This window comes from Mustelus asterias, chromosome 21 (genome assembly GCF_964213995.1).
Source record: "Mustelus asterias chromosome 21, sMusAst1.hap1.1, whole genome shotgun sequence".
Lineage (NCBI taxonomy): Eukaryota > Metazoa > Chordata > Chondrichthyes > Carcharhiniformes > Triakidae > Mustelus > Mustelus asterias.
This window is the reverse complement of record NC_135821.1, coordinates 5942991-5955360: the sequence shown is the minus strand read 5'-3', so window position 1 is coordinate 5955360 and position 12370 is coordinate 5942991. Positions and strand designations below refer to the sequence as shown.

Genomic DNA, 12370 nt, shown 5'->3' with positions numbered 1-12370 from the left:
GCGTCGGGGATCACTTGTGAAAATTGTCCTTCTGGCAACTGTTCTTCCAGCAAAACTTTTATTTTTTTTTTCCTTTCAATTTTGACCCCCAGATATTACATTGTAAGTTTGGGCAGTCAGGAAGCGGTGAAAGTCTCTCCTTTTTGTGGGGGGGGGGGGTTGATGGTGGGGCGATATTGTGTTTTTAAGCTGTTTTAATTTTTGCGCTTTTAGTCCGTAACCATCGTACCATCCACTGCCCAGACCCCACCTCCCAGACTCACTCGATCTGCTGCCAATCATGTTCTAGAATACTTGACTAAACTCGGGGCAACTTGCTCGTCCGTACCCCAAATCAGTCCCCCCCCCCCCCTTCCGCCCCGCCCCATGGCCGAATTTGCCACGTCCGACTCCCCGCTTGTCGCTGTAATTTGCTTTAGTTTCTGAAGCAGGCTGAGTCTCCGGTTCGAAAGGAACGCAGCAGAGCGCGCGATCTGCCTTTATGGCAGCGCGGATGGGGTTTAAAAGGTTTGAACTGGGGTTGTGACTTGAAGGGGCTGTTTCAAGGAGGTAGCGGGAGGGTGGGTCGGGGTGGGGGGTGAAGGATTTGTGGAGGGCGTGATGAGAGCACTGTGTTCCCAGCCTTTAGCTGTTTCTTTTGATGCCGGTCTATATTTCTGAATGGATTTGCTGAATGGTGTGAATGCATTGAAAGGTGAATGAGACTGTGCGCATATATATGTGTGTGTATGTGTGTGTGTGTGTGTGTGTGTGTGTGGGGCCAAAACAGGTTTCACTGACCCAAGGAGTATATAAATATTTGATATTTTGGGCTTGGCTGGCCTTTTTAAAAACACAATGATAAAGAATGCACATTCAAAAGGAAGCGATAGGGTCCCTCTTGTCAAGTTATAGTATCTCCTCTAAAATGCGCTTTTTAAAAAAAAACAAGCTCACTGCCTGAAGAAAATTGGACAACTGTTTTGTAAAACAACTAATTTATTTGGGCTGTTTATATTCGCAGTTGAGGTCCCTGCCCGAGCGTTTTTCTCCCGCCCTGAGAATAATTTTTTTTAAAAAGCAAGCTATTAACAGTATTAGCACAGCTGAAATGAGGAACACATCGATGTTAGGATTTGCTGAGCTATAGGAGATAGGTTTGTATTCTGAGTTTTAACTGTTCTTCCTCTGTATCCCAGTGTGTCCCTTTTACCATTATGACCGACCACCTCAGATATCACAGCGCCTTGACTAAGTAAATCCCTGGGCAGGGTGGGGGTAGGGTGATCTGATCTGATCTGATACTTGATTTATTATCGTCACGTGTATTAGTATACGGTGAAAAGTATTGTTTCTTGCGCGCTATACAGACAAAGCATACCGTTCATAGAGAAGGAGAGGGTGCAGAATGTAGTGTTACAGTCATAGCTAGGGTGTAGAGAGAGATCAATTTAATGCGAGGTAGGTCCATTCAAAAGTCAGCAGGGAAGAAGCTGTTCTTGAGTCGGTTGGTACGTGTCCTTAGACTTTTGTATCTTTTTCCCGACGGAAGAAGGTGGAAGAGAGAATGTCCGGGGTGCGTGGGGGTCCTTAATGGCTGCTTTTCCCGAGGCAGCGGGAAGCGTAGACGGAGTCAATGGATGGGAGGCGTGAGTGATGGGACTGGGCTTTGTTCACGACCCTTTGTAGTTTCTTGCGGTCTTGGAGAAAGCAGGAGCCCATACCGAGCTGTGACACATTCGGCTCTCTACGGCGCATCTGTAAAAGTTGGTGGGAGTCGTAGCGGACATGCCAAATTTCCTTAGTCTTCTGAGAAAGTAGAGGCGTTGGTGGGTGAAGGGGGTAGGGGGTGGGGGGGCGGGGGGGGGGGAAGGCAGGCAGCAAAGCAAAGGGTCAGTAGCCAAAAAAAATTAAGGGATGGGAAGGGTTCCTAAAAAAAAAGCAGGATGAGACGCCCGGAGCCACTCTGCCTTTCCCGAAATCGGGCAAAGGGCAATCACTGTGAACTTTTGCACCCCTTTTCCAAAAGTAAATTGTACAGTCACGCCCCAGCCAGAACTGAAATAATACCGGACCTGTTATCAGGGGGAGGGAGGGGGGGGGGAGCTTATCTGGCTAGCCCCTGTGCTCCATCAGCCGTGCTAATATTGTATTTATCTGCCTGTTATTGAGAATATTGTACAAATAAAAATCCGATTGTTACAGAACAGCAGTTCTCGTCTCTTTTAAGAAAAGTATGACACAGATAGGTTCCCCGCCACCCCCACCCCTGCCAGGATCAGCGGCTGTTATACCAGTGAGGGCAGCAGTGTTGGTTTCGGTTACCCCGAGGGGGTGGGCTGTAGATCGATTGACGGCGTGGGGTTCCTACTTCTATCCAGGGGACAACCCCCCCTCCCTCCCTCCTAGATGACTAGCCGAGGCCACGGACTGAAGAGCTGTCTGGCGAGCGGGCTGGTGGAGACGGTCTCAGCAGGCTTTCAGGTGAGTCACTCCAACACAGGGGCAGTGGGGTAAAAGTTTATTTGTTACTCACAAGTAAGGCTTACATTAACACTGCAGTGAAGTTACTGTGAAAATCCCCAAGTCGCCACACTCCGGCGCCTGTTCGGGTAACACTGAGGGAGAATTTAGCACGGCCAATGCAGCTAACCAGCACGTCTTTCGGACTGTGGGAGGAAACCGGAGGAATCTCTCGCAGACACGGGGAGAACATGCAAACTCCACACAGCCAGTGACCCAAGCCGGGAATTGAACCCGGGTCCCTGGCGCTGTGAGGCAGCAGTGCTAACCACTGTGTCACCGTGTCCATCAGATCCATGCTGGCTCTGTCGAGGATTCCAGTCAGTCCCATTTCTTCCCCTCCCACACCTGTTCTATCCCCATAGCCCCACAACTTTATTTCATAAAGCGCCCATCCAATTTCCTTTTCAAATGATTGATCTTCACCCTTTCCACCATCCTCCTGGGCCGTGAGTTCCAAATCATGATGGCACACTGCATTTTTAAAAAACGGTTTTCTTATTCCCCCCCCCCACACCTCTTGACAAATACTTTACATCAGTGTCCATGCCTCCATGTGTCTGACTTTAATGTGGTGCATTGTCAAAGCGGGGTTGGGGGACACCATACCTTCTTCCTGAGTGTGTACCATTTGTTACGAGTGAAGGCAGAGCTACTTGTTCAGATGGATGGTAAGTGCCCTCTTGGTGATGGGACCTTGCACAAATGTGAGCTGGTTATTTAACCATGGAGAATATCATTAGTGTGACAAGTAGGCTTACATTACCACTGCAATGAAGTTACTGTGAAAATCCCCCAGTCGCCACACTCCGGCGCCTGTGCAGGTACAGTGAGGGAGAATTTAGCATGGCCAATTCACCTAACCCAGCACGTCTCTCGGACTGTGGGAGGAAACCCACGCCGACACGGGGAGAACGTGCAGACTTCACACAGACAGTGACCCGAGTCAGCAATCGAACCCGGGTCCCTGGCGCTGTGAGGCAGCAGTGCTAACCACCCGTGCCGCCCTTTGGTCTGTAGAAGGAAAGGATCCCTCCAATGCCACGTAGGAATTTGATATCTTGGACTTGCTTCATCTTTTTAGCATTGTCATTTGCTCCTGCAGCATTCCTATGCCAACTTGTGAAGGTCCCCATTTTTTAATTCTTTCACAGCATGTTGTTGTCGCTGGCTGGACCCAGCATTTATCGCCCACCCTGATTGCCCCTTGAGAAGGTGGTGAGCTCCCTTTTTGAACCGCTGCAGTCCGTGTGGTGTAGGTACATCCATTGTGCTGTTAGGGAGGGAGTTCCAGGATCTTGACCCTTGCAGCAATGAAGCAGGTTAGCATTGCAATAGGAACAGATACCATCCATAAAGTCATACAATGCAGTGAAGGCCCTTCAGCCCGAGTCTACACCAATAATAACTACCACTAAAGGTACAACAATGTGAATGTAGCCCAATCCATCATGCAAACCAGCCTCCCATCCGTTGACTCTGTCTACATTTCCCGCTGCCTCGGCAAAGCAGCCAGCATAATCAAGGACCCCACGCACCCCGGACATTCTCTCTTCCAACGGGAAAAAGATACAAAAATCTGAGGTCACGTACCAACCGACTCAAGAACAGCTTCTTCCCTGCTGCTGTCAGACTTTTGAATGGGCCTACGTCACATCAAGTTGATCTTTCTCTCCACCTGAGCTATGCATCGGTATTCACAAAGGAGAGGGGCGTGTTAACCGGGAGTGTCTCGGAGGGAGGTGTTGACCCGTTAGAGAAAATCTCCATTACAAGAGAGGAAGTGTTAGGTTTTTTAGGGAACATTGAAACTGACAAAGCCCCAGGGCCTGATGGCATCTATCCTCGACTGCTCAGGGAGACGAGAGATGAAATTGCTGGGCCTCTGACGGAAATCTTTGTCGCTTCTTTGGACACGGGTGAGGTCCCTGAGGATTGGAGGATAGCGAATGTGGTCCCGTTGTTTAAGAAGGGTAGCAGGGATAACGCAGGAAATTATAGGCCGGTGAGCTTGACGTCCGTGGTAGGGAAGTTGTTGGAGAGGATTCTTAGAGACAGGATGTATGTGCATTTAGAACGGAACAATCTCATTAGAGACAGACAGCATGGTTTTGTAAGAGGGAGGTCGCGCCTTACAAATTTGGTGGAGTTTTTGAGGAAGTGACAAAAACGGTTGATGAAGGAAGGGCCGTGGATGTCGTCTATATGGATTTCAGTAAGGCATTTGACAAAGTCCCACATGGCAGGTTGGTTAAGAAGGTTAAGGCTCATGGGATACAAGGAGAAGTGGCTAGATGGGTGGAGAACTGGCTTGGCCATAGGAGACAGAGGGTAGTAGTCGAAGGGTCTTTTTCTGGCTGGAGGTCTGTGACCAGTGGTGTTCCGCAGGGCTCTGTACTGGGACCTCTGCTATTTGTGATATATATAAATGATTTGGAAGGTGTAACTGGTGTAATCAACAAGTTTGCGGATGACACGAAGATGGCTGGACTTGCGGATAGCGAAGAGCATTGTCGGGTAATACAGCAGGATATAGATAGGCTGGAAAATTGGGCGGAGAGGTGGCAGATGGAGTTTAATCCGGATAAATGCGAAGTGATGCATTTTGGAAGAAATAATGTAGGGAGGAGTTATACAATAAATGGCAGAGTCATCAGGAGTATAGAAACACAGAGGGACCTAGGTGTGCAAGTCCACAAATCCTTGAAGGTGGCAACACAGGTGGAGAAGGTGGTGAAGAAGGCATATGGTATGCTTGCCTTTATAGGACGGGGTATAGAGTATAAAAGCTGGAGTCTGATGATGCAGCTGTATAGAACGCTGGTTAGGCCACATTTGGAGTACTGCGTCCAGTTCTGGTCACCGCACTACCAGAAGGACGTGGAGGCGTTAGAGAGGGTGCAGAGAAGGTTTACCAGGATGTTGCCTGGTATGGAGGGTCTTAGCTATGAGGAGAGATTAGGTAGACTGGGGTTGTTCTCCTTGGAAAGACAGAGAATGAGGGGAGATCTAATAGAGGTGTACAAGATTATGAAGGGGATAGATAGGGTGAACGGTGGGAAACTTTTTCCCAGATCAGAAGTGACGTTCACGAGGGGTCACGGGCTCAAGGTGAGAGGGGCGAAGTATAACTCAGATATTAGAGGGATGTTTTTTACACAGAGGGTGGTGGGTGCCTGGAATGCGCTGCCAAGTAGGGTGGTGGAGGCAGACACACTGACATCGTTTAAGACTTACCTGGATAGTCACATGAGCAGCCTGGGAATGGAGGGATACAAACGATTGGCCTAGTTGGACCAAGGAGCGGCACAGGCTTGGAGGGCCGAAGGGCCTGTTTCCTGTGCTGTACTGTTCTTTGTTCTTGACTGTAACACTACATTCTGCACCCTCTCCTTTCCTTCTCTATGAATGGTATGCTTTGTATAGCACGCAAGAGTTAATACTTTTCATCGTATACTAATAGATGTGACAATAATAAATCAAATACTTTTCACTGTATCCCAATACGTGTGACAATAAATCAAATCAAGCTAATCCCATTTTCCTGCACTTGTCCCATATCCTGGAATGTTGTGATATTTCAAGAGTTCGTCCAAATATGTTTTAAAGGTTGTAAGGTTTCCGGTCTCCACTCCCTTCCCAGGCAGCGCATTCCAGATTCCCACCACCCTCTGAGTGAAAAAACCTTTTCTCAAATCCCCTCTGGATCTCCCATTCCTCAGCCTAAAACTCTGCCCCCTCCAACCAAGGGGAACAGCTGCTCCCTACTCACCCTGTCCACACCCCTCAGGATCTTGTACACCTCAATCAGTCCCCCGTCAGCCTTCTCTGTCCGATAGGTGCTTCTGGAACCTGTTCTGCTATTGAATTAGATCACGGTCGACTTGTATCTTAACACCATCTACCTGCCCCGGATCCGTAACCCTTCATACAAAAACCTATTGAGAGAAAGCTACGGATCTGAAGGAAGATCGCCAACCCGGAACGTTGAATGGGCTTTTCTGGTCCTACCCACTGAGGGTGACTCCCCTCACCCCCCTGCTCACTGATGCGGAGGGGGGGGGGGGGGATAGGTGTCAAAGCGGCAGGGGGGGGTTGGGGGACATCATTCCTTGTTACCGAGTGCGTACCATTTGTTTATTAGTATCGCAAGATGTAGATGATGAGGGGTTTTGATCGAGTGGGAAAAATTCTTCCCTCTGACAAGTGACTCTTGAGTAAACACAGATTTAAAATCATTGGAATAAAGATGGAGGGGGAGATAAGGAGAATATATTTTGCTCAGAATTGTTGGGGATCTGAAAAGTGCCGGAAGCGGACTCCCTAATTCTCAAAGGGTGCTGGAGGACAGGACAGGAACTGGAGGAAGAGGGATTTCCAGGGCTGTGGGCTAAAGGCTGGAGTGTGGGATGAAGCACAGCACAAACACAGTGGGCTGAATGGCCTCGTTCAGCGCTGTAACTCTCTAAGATTCTATTAAACAGGTTTGAACAGTAGCTTTGCAGATTATATATATTTCTCAGAGGGTGGCGTTGGTTAAGGCAAGAGAGGCAGTGGCCTAGTGGTATTAGCAGTGGACAAGCAATCCAGAGACCCAGGGTGAAGCTGTGAGGACCAAGGTTCGAATCCTGCCACGGCAGATGGTGGAACTCGAATTCAATCTGGAATTAAGAATCTACCCATGACTGTGAAATCATTGTCGATTGTCGGAAAAACCCATCTGGTTCACTTATGTCCTTTAGGGAAGGAAATCTGCCGTCCTTACCCAGTCTGGCCTACATGTGACTCCAGAGCCACAGCAATGTGGTTGACTCTCAACTACCCTCGGGCAACTAGGATTGGGCAATAAATGCTGGCCCAGCCAGCGACGCCCATGTCCCACAAATAAATAAAAAAATTGTGCTCATTAAACACATGGGGGAGGAAGGAATGGAAGAAATTGTGATGAGGTGAGTTAAAGAGAAGTAACTTGGAATATATCCAGTAACAGTCTAAGGATCTGTCTGCAGCCAGGATGGCACAGTGGTTAGCGCTGCTGCCTCACAACGCCAGGAACCCGGGTTTAATTCCGGCTTCGGGTCACTGTGTGTGTGGAGTTTGCACATTCCGCCCCCCGCCCCCCCATCCCACCCCCGTGTCTGCGTGGGTTTCCTCCGGGTGCTCTAGTTTTCTCCCACATTCCAAAGATGTGGGGGTTGGCTATGCTAAATTGCCCCTTAGTGTCAGGGGGATTAGCAGGGTAAATATGTGGGATTACGGGTTAGGAAGTGGGTGGGATTGTGGTCGGTGCAGACTCAATGGGCTGAATGGCCTCCTTCTGCACTGTAGGGATTCTATGATTCACACATCTGTGAAAGTTAGCTGTGCTTAAATCAACATGGGGGAGGAGGGAAGGGGGGATGGTCAAATTGTTGGCAGGAAGATCACTTGAATCCACCCAGTGAGAAAATTCAAATTTTATTAACACATCGACAGATCTCTGGTGAGGTTGCTCCAGGGTCAAGAGAAGGTGGGGCGTGACCCGATTCAAGTGCGATCCTTCATTGTGACACCAACAGTGAGAGTAACCAGCTTCACAATATTCAACGTGGATTGTTTTTACACAACAGTGCAACAAAGTGAAAAATTCTTACACGCAGTTAAATTTCCAAGTTGAAACAACACAAGTCCTTTCGCCACTCAGAGTAAGTCAGCGACAGCCTCTGGTCAATGATATTAAATAAAAGTAGGAATGCACTCGCATACCGTTAGCAGCTGTCCGATAGATTGTCGCAATCATAGAATCCCTACAGTGCAGAAGAAGCCATTCGACCCATCGGGTCTGCATTGACTCCGACAGAGTACCTTACCGAGGGCCAACCCCCTCCCCATTCCCCTAACCCCACACATTTACCATGGCCAATCCAACTAACCCACACATCTTTGGACAATAAGGGGCAATTTCGCATGGCCAATCCACCTAACTTGCACATCTTTGGACACTAAAGGGCAATTTAGCATGGCCAATCCACCTAACCCGCACATCTTTGGACACTAAGGGGCAATTTAGCACGGCCAATCCACCTAACCTACATATCTTTGGACACTAAGGGGCAATTTAGCATAGCCAATCCACTAAAGATGACATCTTTGGACACTCAGGGGCACTTTAGCATAGCCAATCCACCTAACCCGCACATCTTTGGACACTAAGGGGCAATTTAGCATGGCCAATCCACTTAAGATGACATCTTTGGACACTAAGGGGCAATTTAGCATAGCCAATCCACCTAACTCGCACATCTTTGGACACTAAGGGGCAATTTAGCATAGCCAATCCACTAAAGATGACATCTTTGGACACTAAGGGGCAATTTAGTATGGCCAATCCACCTAACCCGCACATCTTTGGACACTAATTTAGCATGGCCAATCCACTTAAGGTAACATCTTTGGACACTAAGGGGCAATTTAGCACGGCCAATCTACTTAAGGCGACATCTTTGGAGTGTGGGAGGAAACCGGAGCACCCGGAGGAAACCTAGGCAGACACGGGGAGAACGTACAGACTCCACACAGACAGTGACCCCAAACTGGGAATCGAACCCGGGTCCCTGGCGCTGTGAGGCAGCAGTGCTAACTTTTGTGCCACCCATAATAATTGTACTGAAAGGCGGAGCAGACTTGAGGGGCAGAATGGCCTACTCCTGCTCCCAGTTCTTATGTTATGACAACAAGAATGAATCGAGAGGGTCTTCCTAACAATCTGAGAGCTTCGCAATCTGTTTTTATCAGTTGCGGATCATTTCTTTTCCGATTTTAAATCCCCCCCCCCCCCCCCACCCCCCGCCATGGTGGGATTTGAACCCACGCTCTCTGCGTTGCCCATCCAGATTAATTGTTCAGATTGTGACCACCGACAGGGCAAGTATGGAGTCACCGGCCGGCAAGTCGCCCGGGGTGCGGCAGCCCTCATCTAGTTGACATCCATGAACGGCTCCAGAATGGAGAGGAAGCTGGAGGAGGACAGAGTGTCGGAAAGCTGTAGATCCACCGTCTCACTCTGCAGAGAGGAGGCCCCCACTCCGAGTGCTAGCTCATGTAATATCTTGAAGGCTACAGGCGTCACCTGGATGAGGGAGGAGAGAAGACATTACAAAGAACAAAGAACAGTAGAGCACAGGAACAGACCCTTCGGCCCTCCAAGCCTGCGCTGACCATGATGTCTGCCTAAATTAAAACCGTATGCGCTTACAGAGTCCGTATCATTCCATTCCCATCCTATTCCTGTATTAGTCTAGTTGCCCCTTAAATGCCGCTATCGTACCCACTCCGACCACCTCCCTGGGCAGCGCGTTCCAGACATTCACCACCCTCTGTGTAAACAACTTGCCTCACTGAGTTGAGGAAGAACTTCTTCACACGAAGGGTTGTGAATCTGTGGAATTCCCTGCCCAGTGAAGCAGTTGAGGCTTCCTCATTGAATGCTTTTATGGCCAGGATAAATAAGTTTTTGAACAGTAAAGGAATTAAGGGTTACGGTGAGCGGGCGGGTAAGTGGAGCTGAGTCCACGGAAAGATCAGCCATGATCTTATTGAATGGCGGAACAGGCTCGAGGGGCCAGATGGCCTACTCCTGCTCCTAGTTCTTATGTTCTTGCACATCTCCTCTAAACTTTTCCCCACGCACCTTACACCTATGTCCCCTAGTACTTGACTTTTCTACCCTAGGGAAGAGCATCTGACTATCCACTCTGTCCATGCCACTCATAATCTTATAAACCTCGATCAGGTCTCCCCCCAACCTCCGTCACTCCAGTGAGAACAAACCGAGTTTATCCAACCTGTCCTCATAGCTAATAAGTTTATTTATTAGTGTCACAAGTAGGCTTACATTAACACTGCAATGAAGTTACTGTGAAAATCCCCTAGTCGCCACTCTCCGGCGCCTGTTCGGGTACACTGAGGGAGAATTTAGCACGGCCAATCCACCCTAACCAGCATGTCTTCCGGACTGTGAGAGGAAACCGGAGCACCCGGAGGAAACCCACGCAGACACGGGGAGAATGTGCAAACTCCACACAGACAGTGACCCAAGCTGCAAATCAAACCCAAGTCGCTGGTGCTGTGAGGCAGCAGTGCGAACCACTGTGCCGCCGTGCCGCCCCCATTAGTACAGACACAGGGAATTGAGAGAGTTGCTGCCACAGCGCTTATGTTCAAGAAGTTAAGGCTGGTGTTGAGGATTAATGCATAGTGGGTACCTAATCTCCTAAACTTTAATTACCGGCTCGCAAGGAGAATAGACACAGTGAATTTCACTTCGATGTTCTGTTGATTCATGCAGATAATTCACAGTATGGTTAATTACAGCAAATGAGAATCGAGCAACTTCCTAATCCTTCATTTGCATACATAGTCCACCAATCATAGCATAGCTTTTTGCCCTTTCTTATCCAATCGAAAACCATCTTCTTCATTAGCATAATATGTCACCATATCTTGTTTTTTCTTGTATTTCCCATGGTAACTTGTCTTTGTTTCACCCTGTGGCCAAAGCCGGGAATGCAGTGTTTATGAAACTGACACAAGGTTAGATTAGTCTCTTTCCTGAATATGCAACCGCTCACCTTCAACGAGGCCTTGTCTGCCTTGGTTGATGGAGCCACCCGCCATAGTTGTTGTAACTTAATTTCCACAATGGCAGGTCTCAGGGACCACTTGAGATAAAAGCAAAATACTTCAGATGCTGGAATCTGAAACAAAATCAGAAAATGCTGGAAAATCTCAGCAGGTTCTGACAGCGCCTGTGGGGAGGGAATAGAGCCAAGGTTTCGAGTTCCTGGTTCTATTCTCTCTCCACGGATGCTGTCAGACCTGCTAGGTTTCTCCAGCACTTTCTGTCTTGGTCTCAGTAATCACTGTTTGCATTTACATAGCACCTTTCGAATAGCACTTCACACACCCTTACCCAACAAAAATAGCTATCGAGGGGTACGGAGCAAAGGTCAGATTTGAGGAACAGATCAGCTAACCGAATGACAGAACAGGCTAGAGGGGCTGAATGGCCTGCTGTCACTGCTAATCCTGGGATAACCCCCAGGACCTACATGGGGAATCCCTGATTGACCTCCCAACGGGACTTGTGAATTATGAGCTCCTGTGGGTGATGGGTAATTCCCTAAACAGTTGGAAGTCGTATCCCGAGCCTTTTATAAAGCAGGCCCCTGAGTGGGTCCATTAATCTATCATCCCGGATGGGACTTGTGTACATGTACCACGGGCTTGTGGTCTGACTTTTGCTTTGTGAATCAAACACTGTTCCTTTCCAGCTTCCTTACTTATTACAAATCCCATACAAATAGAATCATAGAGATATGCAGCATGGATGGAGGCCATTCAGCCCAACCTGTCCATGCCAATCAGGTTTCCTCAACTGTGTTTGGCCCATATCCCTCTGTATCTTTTCCATCCATGTATCCATCCAAATAGGTTATGTAGGTTTTGTGGGCAGCGTGGAGAAATGAAATGCAGGTCCTGGGGAGGTTTCTAGTGGCGATAGTCACTGGAATGTTCCCTGAGGGCAGTGGGGCCGGGATGAAAACAAGAGGTGTGAACTTTTGTGCCTCACTCTGACATTACCACAAGTTTGGCCTTACCTGAACCATGATCATCTTTTTAGTCCAGGGTTTATGGTCAGGATCTGGCCAGAGCTCCCCACAGCAGATCCAAATCGATAAGAGGGGAGAGGGACCACCACTGACCAGGAAGTCCTGTATTTCTGTGGAGGAAGGTTTAGAATATTTACAGTACCCTGTGAACATGTATCTCTGTGGAGCAAGGTTTAGAATAGAAACATAGAAACCCTACAGTGCAGAAGGAGGCCATT

At 48.5% G+C, this 12370-nt stretch overlaps 1 protein-coding gene across 3 annotated transcripts in view; it reads right to left on the bottom strand.

Moving 5' to 3' along the window:
• Window positions 1–7950: 7950 nt before the first annotated feature.
• irf3 (interferon regulatory factor 3) overlaps window positions 7951–12370 on the bottom strand; it is a 31355-nt gene continuing 26935 nt past the window's right edge. For all 3 annotated transcript variants that reach the window (XM_078237288.1, XM_078237287.1, XM_078237289.1), the window contains exons 8-9: window positions 12141–12262; window positions 7951–9610 (exon numbers count right to left, since the gene is read on the bottom strand). In XM_078237288.1, the coding sequence (XP_078093414.1) occupies window positions 9458–9610; window positions 12141–12262 (275 nt within the window). In that variant the 3' untranslated portion in view covers window positions 7951–9457. The remainder of the gene's footprint in view (window positions 9611–12140; window positions 12263–12370) is intronic.